Source organism: Callorhinus ursinus, unplaced genomic scaffold, assembly GCF_003265705.2.
Source record: "Callorhinus ursinus isolate GAN/ISIS: 27379988/994484 unplaced genomic scaffold, GSC_fseal_2.0 scaffold48, whole genome shotgun sequence".
NCBI lineage: Eukaryota > Metazoa > Chordata > Mammalia > Carnivora > Otariidae > Callorhinus > Callorhinus ursinus.
Window position 1 is genome coordinate 10,776,969 of NW_027397110.1, and position 16,705 is coordinate 10,793,673.

At 44.4% G+C, this 16,705-nt stretch overlaps 1 protein-coding gene across 1 annotated transcript in view; it reads right to left on the reverse strand.

Moving 5' to 3' along the window:
- Nucleotides 1–13,097: 13,097 nt before the first annotated feature.
- NCF4 (neutrophil cytosolic factor 4) overlaps nt 13,098–16,705 on the reverse strand; it is a 16,815-nt gene continuing 13,207 nt past the window's right edge. Inside the window, exons 8-10 of the mRNA XM_025881585.2 lie at nt 14,935–15,065; nt 14,644–14,709; nt 13,098–13,479 (exon numbers count right to left, since the gene is read on the reverse strand). Coding sequence (XP_025737370.1) covers nt 13,284–13,479; nt 14,644–14,709; nt 14,935–15,065 — 393 coding nt within the window. The 3' untranslated portion in view covers nt 13,098–13,283. The remainder of the gene's footprint in view (nt 13,480–14,643; nt 14,710–14,934; nt 15,066–16,705) is intronic.

Consider the following 16,705-nt stretch of genomic DNA (forward strand, 5'->3'; position numbering starts at 1 on the left):
TTTTATTTTATTTTATTTTATTTTATTTTATTTTATTTTATTTTATTATGTTACGCTAGTCACCATACATTACATCATTAGTTTTTGATGTAGTGTTCCATGATTCATTGTTTGCTTATAACACCCCAGTGCTCCATTCAGTACATGCCCTCCTTAGTACCCATCACCGAGCTAACCCATCCCCCCACCCCCCTCCCCTCTAAAACCCTCAGTTTGTTTCTCAGAGTCCATAGTATCTCATGGTTCGTTTCCCCCTCTGAACTCCCCCCCCTTCATTTTTCCCTTCCTACTATCTTCTTCTTCCTTTTTTTTTTTTTTTTTAAGATTTTATTTATTTATTTGACAGAGACAGAGATAGCGAGAGCAGGAACACAAGCAGGGGGAGTGGGAGAGGGAGAAGCAGGCCCCCGTGGAGCAGGGAGCCCGATGTGGGGCTCGATCCCAGGACCCCGGGATCATGACCTGAGCCGAAGGCAGATGCTTAACGACTGAGCCACCCAGGCGCCCTTCTTTTTTTTTTTTTTTAACGTATAATGTATTATTTGTTTCAGAGGTACAGGTCTGTGATTCATCAGTTTTACCCAATTCACAGTGCTCTCTTCAGGAGAGGATGGTTTCTGTCTGCTCCTTCTACAACCCCAGCTCATTTGAAGTTCTTGGCACAGAGTCTACTGTGCCCTTTTGTGTTGCTGGCACTGCCAGCGCTCCAGTCAACCCCCGCCCATCACTGCTGACTCGAGTAGCCGTCCATCACTGCTGGCTCACTCCTGCTCCCACTGCCTCAGGTCATCATTTCACAAGATGGCGCCATCCAGTACTTGGTCTCCTGGCCACTCCTTCCATTCACCAGAGCTGTGACTCAGAGCCTATTTCTTTCCACAACACTGCAGCCAATGTGTGAAGCACATGGATTCCGGAGTCATCGACTATGGAGTTGATTTCTGGCCCTGCCATCTAGAACTCTGAGGCTTTGGGCAAGTCTTTTAACCTCTCTGAATGGGTATCAGTGTTTATCTATAAAGTGAAGATGATACTAGTATCTACTTTACAGGGTTGTTTTGAAGATTAAATGAGAAGATGCAAATAAGGAACTATGTGGTCCATAATAAACTCATCGTACATGCTATCATCATTATTATTATTTCCTGGAAGTAAGAGCAGTTGAGCAGGTAGAGCTTTATAACCCAAGAGGATGGGAGCAGAACAAGAGAGGACAATCCATGGGATCGTTTACTTGATTATATACTAGTGGTAGACTTAAGTCTGGAATACAGACCTTCTAAGTGCCAGACAATGCTTCTAAGTCCTAATACAATGCATATAATTAACTTTCATATTTATTGTATAAGGCAGGCTCCAATCCAGAGACAGAGATCACACCAGTTATTTGACCCGAGAGATCTGAACATAAACAATTGTTAATTAAGGGTCTGGCTTCATCTGGCTTCATCTTTGGGTCACCCCTTCCTTGACAGGGCAGAAGGCTAGGGGTCATGGTGCCTACCAGATGACCTCTGCCTTCCCCGGGACATGGGGACAGGTAGCACCACTGACCTGCTATCCCCAGGTATCTTTTTGCTTCAGGCTTCAGAAATGCTTTGTCTTTTTGTGCAAGACTTTGATCTATCCATCCAACTTGGGTTTTGTTTCGGTATTCTCTGCGCTCCGTCCTCCCGACACACACACACACACACACACACACACACACACACACACACACACACACACAGCTTCAGAGGTTCTCTGATTCAGTCATGGGGATTCTAGGATTCCAATTGCCCAGGTGCCTGAGGTTCTAAAACTTGAGGATCTGCAAGAGCAAATGTTGCTGATCAAAGGCCTCTCTTTCCAAGCAGGAAGCACATAAGCCCCAGACCAGATATCCCAAGCGGTGCTACTTGGGTCCAGGTGTACATTGTTTAAATGTCAAATGGGTGAACAAGTCACTCCTCTCTTACAGGAAATGTCCCGATCAGTTCTCGTAAGGCACGGGAGGAAAAACACACAGCTTCTAAAAGTCCAGTGAGCAGAAATAGCTGAGCCACCAGCACGGTTCCCGGATGGTTTTGTGTTCTCTTGCAGGAACTGTTACAGGACAGGTTGGGCAGGGGGTGGCGGGACAGTGTGATCCGGTTGGGGTGTCTGCGATTGCCTCCAGCTCCAGCCAGCCCTCCCTGTGCCCCTACTTCCTGCCTTGCCGGTACCCGGCTCAAATGTTTCAGTTTTTCATTAAAGCTTAGGGCAGTTCTTTTTAGGTGGTCTTCTTGTCATGAAGTCTGCATTTGTTGGGTGGCTGCTATGTGCTGGGCAAGGGACAAGATATAGCTCCTTATTCTCACAAAACCCTGTGACAAAGAAGATACTCTTATTAGCCCATTTCACACACAAGGAAACTGAGTTACACAGCTAGGAGGTGATAGTGACAGGACCCATGTTTTCCACCCACAAGCCACAGGGCCTCCCTTGCTTCCCTGCTCTTCACAGCAGCCTCCAGGCCGAGAGCTGCCTCCTTTTCCTTTTTAGCATGAATTTCCCTTCCCCCTACCCTGTGCCCAGCAGCACCCGCCCTTCCTTCCTCTACTCCCATTCCTCTTCGTCCCTAAAGTCAAACCTCTAACCTGAGGCTACTCTCTGGGTTTACCGCTCGGAGGGAAATGGAACATTGACCAGATCTGAAAGGTGGAAAGTCCCGAAGTTTTCAGCTTGGGAAGAGCTGTGAATCCCTTCCCCGACACAGTGCTGACTTGGACTCCTGCCCCAGCCTTTCTTCTCCTAGGCCAGCCTCCCCAGTCCACAGCCTCCTCCTGCCCTGTCTTTCAGGAAAGCCCCACCTCCATCACATCTGTCGGCCGGAACGTCAAAAAACATACTGAGGTTCAGTAAGTTCGTGGATTGCCTATTGCAGCTTTGGGCACTGCAAATAATAGAAGCCACTCCCTCAAGGAAATACTGACACTATCCAATCACCGCAGAGAAGGGCAATTGTCACCCTCACTCTTGCCATGCCCCATCTGGAGCCAAGAAAGAAAGAACTGATCAGTGTCACGTAACGTCTAAAAAGGTACCAAATGACCCAAGGCAGGGAGGGAGCGAATGCTCTTAGCATGATAGATCAACATAATTTAATTCACACAAAACAAAACCAAAGTCCTGAAAATTGGAGAATATGAACTTCCCACGGAAACCAATTTTTAAACTTTAAATTATATATTTAATGTCATACTTGATGCATAGATAAGAATATGTGTCGGGGCGCCTGGGTGGCTCAGTCGTTAAGCCTTCAGCTCAGGGTGGCTCAGTCGTTAAGCCTTCAGCTCAGCTCATGATCCCAGGGTCCTAGAATCGAGCCCCGCGTTAGGCTCCCTGCTCGGTGGGGAGCCTGCTTCTCCCTCTCCCACTCCCCCTGCTTGTGTTCCCTCTCTCGCTATGTTTCTCTCTGTCAAATAAATAAAGTCTTAAAAAAAAAGAATATGTGTCACATGTATGTAAGCTATAAAGTATAATAAAACAAATCACTGTCAACCCATCCCTCAAACCCAAGTACTAGAACACAGTACCAGCCATTTGTATCTGTCTTTCTCCCTATGCATTCCTTACCTCCCTCCCAGAAGTAACCACTCTTCTGAATTTTGTGTTTGCTATTTTTTGTTCATAGTTTTTTGAGCTTTATCAAAATAAAAACATACCTTTGGAGACTTGATTTCTTCATTCAATTACATTTCTGAAAATCATTCATGTCTCCATGTATGTTTCACCACTGTGTTGTAATTAATGAATGAAACTACTGTTCTCTGGGTGGGTGTTTGGGTTTTTACATTTGTGGCAGGAGGTTGCAAAGAAACCTGCCACTGAATATTCTTGCTTATGTCTCCTGGTCGCATGTAAGAGTTCATTGTTGGGTCATAAAATACACGAATGTTCAACTTTACAAACTAACGGCAAACAGTTTTCCTAAGTGATTGAATTAATTTACATTCCTCTTATTTCTACTCAGCATATTTTCATGTTTATTGACAATTTTCTCTGTAGTGGAATTCTTATTTATGTTTTTTGCACATTTTAAAATATATTTGTCTGCATTTTTCTTATTGATATGTAGGAATTCTTTATATATTCTGAATACTAGTCTTTTGTCAGTTATATGTCTTGCAAATGTTTTCTAGATTTTGGCTTATGCTTTCCCTTGTGTCTTTGATGAACAGAATATCCTAAGTTTAATGTAGTCAAATGTATTAATATTTATTTATTTTTGTTTTGTTTAAGAAATCCTTCCCTAGCCCAAGATTAGGTAAATAGTATCCTATGTATCTTCTCAAAGTATTGCTTTTCCCTCTTATGATTCACTACATCTAGAACTGCCTTTTGGGATTGTTTGAATTAGGGATTTAGTCTCCTTTATTTTGTGTTCCATACAGTTGAGCAATTTGTCCATGTACCATTTTTAAATTTTGTTCCTGTTTTCCCCCATTGATTTACAAAGGTCCCTCTTTCATATATCAAATACCATGTGTGCATGGTATTTCTGGGCTCTTTATTTTGTTCCACTGCTAAACTGTAAATTCCTGCACCAATACCACACTGTTTTCCATTTCCATTGCTTTATAAGAAGTTGCTTTCTGGAAGGCTTGTCTCATCACTTTATTCTTCTTTGGGAATACATTGGCTATTCTGAGTCCTTTATTCTTCTATATAAATTTTAGAATAAATTTTTGAACTTTAAACAAACCAACAAAAACAAACAAAAATACTGGAGTATTTTTTCTTAATTGCATTTAACCTATTGATATCTGTGGGTCAGTGGGAAGAAACAAAATCTTTATATGATATTAGCTTCCTACCCATGAACATCGGCTGTATTTCCATTTATTTTGGTCTTTAATCTTTCAGTTGAGTTTTGTAATCTTATAGGTACAGGTCTTATACACCTTTAGATTTATTTTCAAGTAGCTTAAAATTTTATTGATGTTGTGAAATTCTTTTCAAATTGTTTATTGTTGGTATATGAAAAGGCAATCAACTTTTAGTATTAATATCATCTGCCACATAGCTAAACTTTATTATCAGATCTAATAATCTGCCTGTACATTCTCTTGGGTTGTCTACATAGACAATTATAGCAAATGTGAATAACGACAGATATGCTTTTGCTTTGCAGTCCTTATACTTTAGTTTCTTTTTATTGCCCTACTGAGCTGGCTAGGACCTCTAGTGTTGCATAGATGGGCAGTAACAGGTGTTCTTGCTTTCTTCCTGCCTTTCAAAGAAACTGCTGCTAATATTCCAGTATTTTTGTATTAAGAATGATGTCTGTTGTAGGTTTTTTTTTAGGGTTTTATTTGTTTATGAGAGAGAGAGAGCAGAGGGAGGAGCAGAGGAAGAGGGACAAGCAGACTCCGCACTGAACAGGGAGCCTGACGTGGGGCTCCATCTGAGGACCAGGAGATCATGACCTGAGCTAAAACCAAGAGTTGGACACTTAACCGACTGAGCCACCCAGGTGCTCCTGTAGGTTTTCTTGAAGACAAGTCTTTATCAGCTTAAGCAAGTCTCTTTATTCCCAGTATATTAAGAGCTGTGTTTGTATGTGCATATTCGTGTAATTTAAATCATGAATGGCTTTCTAAACAGTATCAATTTCCTTTTCCCACATCTGTTGGGATGACCATAAAGTTTTTCTCCTTTAATGTCTTAGGCAGTGGTGAACATTTATAGATGTTTAGATGCTAGACCTCCCTTATATGCCTTGCTTAAATCTAATGTAGTCATTTGTATTATCTTTTTTTTCTATACCCTACTGCATTTCATTTGCTAAAATGTTTATCCATATTCATATATGCAATTGGTTTATTCTTTTTACTACTTGTACTATCTTTGTCTGGGCATCAAGAGAATTCTGGCTGCATAGATGAGTGGGCAAGTATTTTGGCTTCTATTTTCTGGAAGTTTTTTTGTCATATTAGCAAGATCTGTTCCTTGAACGTTTGGTAGAATTCACCCATAAAACTATAGTATATGCCTAGTGAGGCACGATACTTCTGCTTCAATTTATTTAACAGTTTTAAGGGAAAATTCAGGCTTCTAGTTCTCCTGATAAAATTTGTTTACCAAGGGGCACCTAGGTGGTTCAGTTGGTTAAGCACCTGCTTTCAGCTCAGGTCATGATCTCAGGGTCCTGGGATTGAGCCCCCGCATCAGGCTTCTTGCTCAGCAGGGAGCGTGCTTCTTGCTCTGCCCCTCCCCCCACTTGTGCCCTCTCTCTCTCAAATAAACAAATAAATAAAACCAAAAAAAATTGTTTACCAAGATATACTATTCTAAGTATTTGTTTTGTATTAAATTTAAAATTAGGATCTATGGCTTTAGAGGGATTTCTGCAAGTTTCTTCTAAATCTCCGTTTTATCTGTCATTATGGTCCTTTTTCATTCCTAACACTGTTTTCTTTTATGCCCCTCCCCCCCCCTTTTTTTTTGCTCTTCATCAGTCTTGCCAGAGTCTTTCCAAAGAACCCATCTGGGGCTTTTTTGATCATTTTCTATCGTCCTTGCTGCTGTTGACGTTGACTTCTGTGCGAATCTTTGTTATTTCTTCCTTCTCTCCTTGTGCTAGTTCTCTGGTTCTTTTTGTAAGCTTAGCCTGTTAATTTCCAGCTATTTTTCTTTTTATGCACTTTCTGTATTGTCATATTGGACCATTAAAACTTAAAAAAAAATCCTCACACATTTAGAAATTTAAAAACACACTAACTGATAGGTCCAAGAATATAGTAACGGGGCGCCTGGGTGGTGCAGTTGGTTGGGCGTCTGACTCTTGGTTTTGATTCCGGTCATGATCTCGGGGTTTGTGAGAATAAGCCCCGCGTCGGGCTCTGTGATCCGCAGAGTCTGCTTGGGTTTTCTTCCTCTCCCTCTGCCCCTCCCCCCACTACACACGCTCTCCCTCTCTCTCAAATAAATACATATTTTTATTTTTATTATTTTTTTATAAATAAATATTTTTTAAAAAGACTATAATTATAATTGAATTAAAAGAACACTTACAATTGAGTAACAGTAGGCTATCAAAACTTGGGGGGAATGGTAAAGTCACATTTTTATTTTTTTATTTATTTTTTTAAAGATTTTATTTATCCATCTGAGAGAGAGAGAGAGAGAGAATGAGAGACGGAGAGCACGAGGGGGGGGGTCAGAGGGAGAAGCAGACTCCCCGCCGAGCAGGGAGCCCGATGCGGGACTCGATCCCGGGACTCCAGGATCATGACCTGAGCCGAAGGCAGTCGCTCAACCGACTGAGCCACCCAGGCGCCCTAAAGTCACATTTTTAAAAATTAGAGCCATTTGGGGTCCTTGTGCCACTGAGCCGACAGGCAGAGAAAGGAGTCACTGTATTGGCTGGGGCTATTGATGCCTATTACCAGAGGGGAGATTAAGTTGTTTCTACGCCAAGAAGGTGATGTCTGGAACCACAGTGATTCATGTGTGTGCCTGACAGTATTTTCTTATCCTCTAGTCTTGGTCAGTGGCAAACTGAGGCAATTCAATAAAGACAAGACTTCCAAGAACTCAGATCCCATGGCATGAAGTGTTGGGTCATCCCACCAAATAAAGGCCCCCATTTGGCCAAAGTGCTGGAGGAGAGTAAGGGAACAGTGAAATGAGTGGTGGGAGGAAGTTGGCTGAACTACCAATTTAGGATCTATGGGAAGGCAGCGACTATAACAACCATATTATTTAACCTACCACCCCTCCCTCTATTTTATATACAGAATACCTGTGGCAGCGAATGTTTTAGGTTTCAGTTGGGAATATGCCTGTGTTGATATTGCCCTACAATGGTATTGTAGCTGATGGGACTTTGCTTTCTGCCCCAGGAATGCGCGGATTTTAAGAGCCCAGCCCTCTGGCTTCCAGGTAGCCCTAGCCGTGGGGAAACCTGTCTCTCGGGAAGATCCGAAGGAGGAGGATGGAGTATTGATTTCTTCGGTTCTTTCCCTGCAGAGTTACTTTGGGCGGGCTATGTCCACCAAGCAAAGGTCGCTGGTCCTCTCATGGTGGCCCTCTGCATACAACTCTCTCCTTCCAGGTTTCGTAAACCTTTCTTCTCTTTAGTTCAGTGGACCCAGGAATGCAACAGGTCCGTGGTCCTATCTCTGGGATATTGAGCCATTCTTTCTGGTTCCCCACATGCTGCCTCTATCTCTGTAAGTAGTTCCTTTATTAAACACCCGTTGAATCATCCTAATGTCAGGATGCCACAGTTTTCCTATTGGACATTTGACGGTGAGTCAGGAATAGGAGTCTCAAATGAAGAAGCAGCATTGCCATTAAATCTCTTTTTAATGACTTTTCCAGAGGTATTCCATTAACTTAGGTTTCCTAAGAAGTCTGTTTCTGATTGGGCAATTTGCCATGACCTTCTACACGTTATGAATTGCAAACTGTTCAAGGCTATTACCTGGTCGCAGATATTCACCACATTGGCAAGGGGAATGTTTTCATCTGCGTTCGTCATGTCATCAGCACCATCATGGCTACCAGTCCACTCTTATCTGTACTGAACACTGCTTCAGGAATTTCCCCATCACGCAAGGAATGAACAATAGATGAATCACAGAGTTTACCATCTCTTTGCTTATCAGCTCCTCTAGCTTATTTACATTTTGGGCTGATAAACTTGTGCAAGAATGAAGTTTTATATCACCATCTTCTCATTACTCACAAAAAGAAGCCTTCAAAGCCCTTAGGGACAGGTTCATTTTTCAAATATCACCGTAGACAGAGGCTGTGTCAAGCCTCTGTGAATAATGATTTGTCAGCATCATTCCAAGCATAATGGGCCATTGTGTCAACAGCATTCTGAAGAGTAAACTCTTTTGGGGAGTCATGGAGTCTTAGGCTCTGTGATTATAGCAAGTGCACAGTCTGAAAAGAAGTGTTTATCCTTGTTCTAAAATTCTTTGTACTCGGGCTATAATACATATATCTCAATGGGGAGACATAAACGCTGAAACACTGGTGTTCATGAGAAATTCAGGAAGGAGGGATGCATGGCAGTTTTCCAGGAATGACAATAACATTTCATAAGTCTTTTTTTTTCCCCCAGTCCAGCATGCCTGTAATGAGTTTGTGACTGGTACAAAGCAGTTATTAGCAGTCAGAAAACATTTCTCTGGTTACCTGTGTTGTCTTGTTTGCATGATAATGGACAGTAAGTTGCATCCACCTTTCAAAGATGGCACATGTTTTGTTTTTTTTTTCCAGTGAGTTCCACACATATCCTGTGTGTCTCTGCAGTACTTGGCAAACCAAGAAGAGTCCGCAGGGTGTAACCAATGGGTGGCTGCTCATCGGCCTTTCTAGAGAGAAGTTTTCTCCCCACCACCAATTGATCGGTGTCAAAATTCAAATCAGTTAATATTGTAGCAAACCCACTGATGCAATTTTCAGCAGCTTCGTTATCAGCAAAAGATTTTTCACCTCCGATTTTGACATTTTCGTATTTCAGTTATACATAAAGTCAAAAATAAAGTAAAAAATCACACACACCCCCTAAGTAACCAAGTATAAGGGAACAATAGAGGTAAGTGTGGCTGGTAAACATAACTATTTAGTTCAGGGTCAGGAACTGTCAGTAAATCTGTGCCAAGTTTACACAAAAGTAGACTGTGGGTCTCTAGAGATACCCCCACCCCTGCCACCAAGCTGCCTTTTGCTTAGTAGTTGTCAGGCGTATCTTCTAGTACACTTTTACTTTCAATGTTTCCATGTCCTTAGATTTTATGTGAGTCTCTCATGTGTATGACACTCACATGGACTTAGTTTTTAAAAAATCTAATCTGACAATCTTTTAATTGGTGCATTGAGTCCATATATTGTTTGAAGTATCAAAATTATTGATATATTTGAACTTATTTTTTTACCAAGTAACTTCTTGAACCCTACTTCTTTTTTCTTCTCTCTTGCCTCTTTTTTTTTTTTCTGAAGACTGTATTTGAAAGTAATCTCTACACCCAGTGTGGGTCTCAAACTTACAACCCCCAGATCAAGAGTTACATGCTTTTCTGACTACGCCAGCCGGGCACCCTACTTCTTGCCCCTTTTTAATTGGTTTCCCTACTTCTTATTCATTTTGACATAAATATTGGGAAATACATATGTTCTTTTCCTATTTTTTGGATGATTTTCATTGAAATTTTACCATGCACATTTAATTTGACCAACGTTAAATAATTTTAACTCTGCTTATGCATAACATAAGCATCTCAGAATACTTTAATTCCACCTCTCCCAATGCATGTATGATTCTTAGCATCCAATATATTAATTCTGTCCTTTTTTTAACTCTGGACATTAGACATTATTATTCTTATATTGAGAATGTTTCTTTGAATTTATATGCATGTGTATGAGTCAGGATTCCATCAGAGAAGCAGGATCACTAGGAAAGATGTAAACAAGAGTTTTGCCTTGAGGATTCAATCTTCCTCAATCGTGGGAGCTGCTTAAACCTTTTATATGATGCTGTTGTATCCATGTCAGGTCTGCCAGGCAGGCTGTCAAAAATAGAAGACGCGTGTGATTTAAGAGAAGCAAGGACAAACAGAAACCTCCAGGTGTGAGCTGGAATCGTGAGGACGGGCTGTAACCACGTCAGCCTCTCACCACTTCCAAGAGTCCAGTGAGGGTGACTCGCAGAGGGAACTGGTGGCCTTTGGCACAGAGCTAAACACACATCCAGCACAGGAGCTGGGACCTGACACTGATGGGGTTACTGAGAAACCTGCTATCATTCTAAGTGTTGTTCTTTTGTGGTGATTTCAACTTTCTCTCACTGCTTTGAAGATCTTCACTTTGACTTTTCTGTTCTGAAGTTCCAAACTGTGACCCAGCAGATATATATATATATATATATATATATATATATATATATATATATTTGCAGATAAGCAACAGTGTGCATGAACTGCAGCAGCATCTCTTTACTAAAAAGAAGCTTGTTGTTGCAAACATCCTCCTTCTGAATCTCTTGCAAAATGTCTCTGATGGCTCACACCAATCTGGATCCACACAGGGAAGGAAATTCTTGGAAATATTGTATCAGCTTAGTTAAGTCAATGTAAGACAAATGACCACAATACTTACCATTGCTTTTGCTTGTCATATCTGCTTGCATCTCAGACTGTCCCTCAAGGAACTTTTTCTTCTTGAAGATGTACTTTAAAGATACTTTTGGTTCAGGGATCTTGGTGGCAACCTTTCAGTTTTCGTCTGTACATGTGTTCATTTCACCGTCACTATTGAGATGGTTTTACCGAGCATATAATTCTTGATTGCAAGTTATTTTGTCTCCAAAATGTGGATATCATGCTATTGACTTTGGCTTCCATTGATACTGAGAAGTCTGCTTATCATGTTAATTGTGATTTTGTAGCGACCTCAACCTTCTCCACTTTTAAAATCTTCTCCTTGACTTCAGTGTTCTTGCAGTTTCAAAATGTTGTAGCCAGGGATGGACCACTTTTTTACTTATCCTGCTTGTCCAGACACACTCCTTAGACCCACAGATTTGAGTTTCTCATGAGTTTTGTAATACTCCATCTGCCATCTCTTTAAACGTTGCTTCTCCATTCTCTATATTTTCTCTTTCTGAGATTCTGGTTTTTCAAAACCACATGCTATTGTTTATATCTCTTAACTTCATTTTCATTTTCTCCAACCACTTGTCTCTCTGTATTATATTCTGGGTAATGTCTTTGGTTTTCTCTTTTCCAATGCACTGGTTTTCTCCTCTCTAATACACTGTCTAACCCACCCACTGGGTTTTCTGTTTCAGCAGGTGCACACACACACATCTACACATGGGTGCACGCATAAGCATGTATGTACATTCCAGCTCTCTTTTACAAATCTGCCTGGTCATTCTCTTCAGCTTGTTAGTTTTTATGCTTTGATCCTTTATTTGTCTAAACATTTTAGTCACATAGTTCAAAAACTTGTAGTCCCTGGGGCTCTAAAGCTATTGCTTATTCTCACTGCCTATTCTCGCTCATGGACAGTTAGTGATCTTTGACTATGAGGCTTTGCTTCATCTAAATCCATCGTCCCAGAGTGAGGACACTTCACTCCAGACAGGGTTTCCTTCTGCTTCTACTTGGAGGCAGGGATGTCGCTCTGTCAGGATCAACTCAGCCCTCACCCCCAGGGCCTTGACCCATCACAAGAGTCCCTGGTCCAGCCTCCCCACATCATGGCCTCCCTGGGGCTCAAGCATTCTGACAGCAGTTCAACCTCTGCATTTCAGAACAACCCCCACCCCTCCATGCTGTGGGGTCTGGCCCCAGCTGTGACATGGGGGGCTTGGGGGGAAGGGGAGAGGGAGGGTCACTGAAGAACCCCACTACTTCTTGTGAGGCTGTGATTCTTTGAAGAGTGTGTCCTATCTAGGGCCCCTCAATCAGTCTGGTCAGGCAACATGTTAGAAGCCAAACAATTGGATTTGCTACAATGGAGCTTTCAAGGTCTGTTGGATTTTTGTTGAGTGGATATTTTCTAGTGTGCCGTTAATGGGTTGTATTGCATCCCCCCCCAACATATGATGGGGGGATGCAACCCCCAGAACCTCAGAATGGGACCTTACATGGAAATGGGATCTATAGAGAGGCAGTGAGGTCAAAATGAAGTGCTTAGGGTGGCCCCAATCCAATATGGCTGGTGTCCTTATAAAAAAAAAGGGGGGGGGAATTTGGACACAGAGACAGATATGCACAGAGAGAAGATGTGAAGAGACACAGGGAGAACACTATGTGAATATGGAGGATGGGAATGATGCATTCATAAGTCAAGGAATGCCAAAGAATGCCAGAAAACCACCAGAAGCTAGGAAGAGCAAGGAAGGATAGCCCAATGGGTTTCTTGGAAGCATGGCCCTGCCAACATCTTGATGTTGGTGGACAGAGCAAAGGAATGGGGCAGCTGGAATACAGGCCCAATACCAGAGCCCCCTTCCCTATATAAATGACCCCTAATTGACGCTTATTAATGAGGATTTTACTCCCTCTCCTTTCTTTCCTCAGAAGATATTGTCTTTTTCAGTCTGGACCTTTGAGATGAAAGGGTTTATTTAATTCTGAGACCAAGTGTGCAGACAGACAGAATACAAGCCAAGCCGAGCCGGTCCATGGATTCAAACCGGGAAGTCTGTCCCATGCTCCCAGGCTTTCCTGGTCCTAATCTCCTCGGAGGGCTTCTTACCATGTGTCCCTCCCTGCCGCAGGGACACCATCAGCTCAGGGGACAGTGTTGTAGACCGTGTAGTCATCCTTCTGGGTGACATGCAGCTTCCAGGGGAAGAGGTGCTTCTGGGAGGGGAGAGGTTGGGCCTGCCTCACCATGAGCACCACATCCTCATCTGAGAGAAGCCGCACCAGATCCCCCTCAGCATCCCGGTAATTTAGGGCGATGTCCTCCCTCTGGAACTCCCGCCTGGGTGGGAAAGACCAGGGTTAATAAAAGATCCAGGGGCCTTAGGCCTAAGCCTCAGGGAGACAGGGAGCAGGGGCTGAGGGAGTTTTAGAGCCAGGATCTAGGAATCAGAAGAGGTCAGAGCTTGACACAGGCCTTATCACCCATGTGGTCCGTCCTCCCATTGTACAGATGGAGAAACTGAGACCTACGGGGGAGAAGGGGCTTTCACAGTAAATTAGTGGCACAGCTTGAAATGCTTTGTGTATACATGTGCAGAGCTCAGAACCGTCATGGGGAGGAGGCGTGAGTTTGGCCAGGCACACAGTAGAATCAAGTTCCCAGCTAGCTGTGAGCAGCTATGGGGGAGAACTCCTTAAGGATTGGGACTGTCTGATGTGGGGTGCACGTGGTTGGTGACAGTAAAAACGGATACAACTTTTCCACGGGTAACTCGACAAATGGGGTTAGAAGCCTGACAGGCTCGCAAACACCTTGATTCCAAAATTCCACTTCTAGAAACTCATCATAAGGGAACAATTGTGCAAGTCACCAAATATGAGAATCACGGCATTCTTTCTGGTAGTGAGAAAGCGGAGGATGATCTAAACGGCCAAGAAGGGGTGGCTACAGTGACTGTGGTGCATCCCCAGAATGACACGGCACAGCCCACTGATGTCATATTTATGGGGTGAGGGTGGAGGTGAGCACTGAGGCCACCTGCATGTGCATCTAATAACAAGAGGAGGCCTATCTCTAGTTCACTTCTTTCTGCCTTTCTGTGATTTCTGACACCTTGTGTTTTTTAATTATGAATAGGAATTACTTTCATAGTCAGGAACAGAACCAGGTTATTTCCATTTTGGGTGAATAGGCTGGCTCTTGGGAGGTGGTGGCTCTCTGATGGCGGAGGACCCAAGTCCAAGGCTTTTCGCTAGGAAGACTCTAGCTCTAGCTGCAAATTCCCCACTCACAAACTGTGTGGCCTCCTCCAAGCCCTTGTGTTGTCTCTGTGCAGACCCCCCACTCATCTCCGTCACGAGGGGGGGGCTGATATCTGCCCCGCAGCGCCGGGCTGGGGATAAGAGATAGGCAAAACACCTAGCGCCTTCATGCGCTGTGTTCCTCCCTCCGTCCGCTCCTCCAGCGTGTCTGACCCCTGCCCTCCGTCCTTGCCCCTCTTACCTCATGAGCTGCAGCAGGTCCTTGAACAGCGGAGTGCTGCTGAGGTCCTCCTCCACGGCAATGTCCCTAAGGGGACAACGGGCAGTGGTGAGCGGGCATTGGGTCGAAGGGGGACATGGGAACAAGGCCGGCAGGACCGCACCGGATCTTACATCTTGTTACCCAGGTATGGCTTAGCTGGAGGGCTTTTAGTTGGGCGAGGAGATCTGCTTTGGGTCTCAGAGCCCAGAGGGTGATGGGGGGGTGGGGGGCGGGGCTGGAGGCGGGCAGGGGGGTGGACAGGCCACGAACTTGGTGGTGCTGATGGTGTCCCCATAGTAGTAGCAGCGCAGCCAGTTGGTGGGGTCTTCTTCCTCCGGGAAGTCCTTGAGGATCTTCACGAAGGACTGCGGGAAGATGCCTGTGGCTCTGTGGACAGTGCCCTGGGGCGGAAAGGAGGGGCTGCCCTGTTGGTGGGAGGAGAGGGAGCAGAACCAAACACCGCCCCCCAGCTCCCTTATCATCATGTGGACGAGGTCGTATGCAGAAGCAGAAGAAAAAGTGACCAAGGTCGCCATGCTGTTCACCCCAAGACATATTTCTGTTCTAGAATAAGTCAAGCTCTCACTATCTGGGAAGCTGCTTTCATCTAATTCAGTCTTTCAGTCAAAGACTTCGTGAGCACCAGCCACGTGGCAGGCCCTGGGACTCGGGGTGGATGGCAGTCCCTGCCCTCCTGCCGGGAGTGCGTACTGTAATGGGTGACGGCCAATGCGCAGGAAGTAGGTGAGCTTCACGCTGAGCCAGTGGCCAAGGTGTTAAGGAGGAACCCAGACGAAGGGAGATGAAGAGGTGGTCCCTTCACTCATTCATTCATTCATTCTGCAGATAGCACAGAGCGCCTGCTCTAGAGCCAACAGACAGAAAGCTCTCTCCAGCCCCAGCCACGCATGACCCAGCCACTGCCTGTGTTTTGCCCACATGTTCTCTTAATCTTCACAACCCTAGAGAAGACATATTATCCCCATCCCATTTTACAGACACGTAAACTGAGGCTCAAAGTAGTCCCCTCGCTCCTCCCCTGACCCTCCCCTTAACCTGAGGCCAGAAATTGGCCAGCCTACTAACATAGAGAACTTTCCAGAAAACAGGAAGGTAACAAGCACTTCCTGTTTCTGGAGAGTTTCCCACCAATACCTGACAGCTGTAAGAGCCACAGGGTCCCAAGACAGGGCTCCAGGACTGGGGTACAATCAAAGCTGCCAAGTCCGTGAAACCCGTGGTCCTCGGGCCTCTCTAGCCCCTGGACGCCAGGGACCCTGCCCTCCCCAGAGTCCCCCTGGGGCCTGTCTCACCATCTCCTTTAGACACCTCCTGCCTCAGGAGCCTCGACAAAAGGGAATCCTGTTTAAGAACAGCAGGACCCGTGGAGCACTGGGTGTTATACACAAACAATGAATCACGGAACACTACGTCAAAAACCAATGATGTAATGTATGGTGATTAACATAACAGTAAAAAATTTAAAGGAAAAAGAAACTAACGAAGAAAAGAAAAAAATAAGAACAGCAGGACCCAATCCAAACAGCTGGAACCAGGGCCAGGGCCTCCCATCTCCATTCACCGAGTCAATAGGAGCCCCCGTAGGGGCCATGCATGCCGCACGTGGGGACAAAGCAACGATCAAGACAGGGGCCTTCAGAGGGCATCTCTTCCCTGGGGCATTCCTTGACCCTGTCCCCTCTGATTTCCCCCACAACCAGACCTGAAACAACCTCACTTCCCACTTACCTCCAACCTCACCCCCAACCTCACCCTTATCCTCATTGCCATGCATACCTCCACCCTTAGCCCCATCCTCAACTCAAACCTTACCTCCAACCTTATCCCCATTCTCAGCTTTAACCTCACCTCCATCCTCACCCCCATCCTCATCCCCATCCTCACCTCCAACCTCACCTCCAACTTCACCCCATCCTTATTCCCATGCATACCTCCAGTCTTATCACCATCCTCACCTCCAACCTCACCTCCAACCTTATCCCCATCCTCACCTCCAACTTCACACCCATCCTCACCTCCA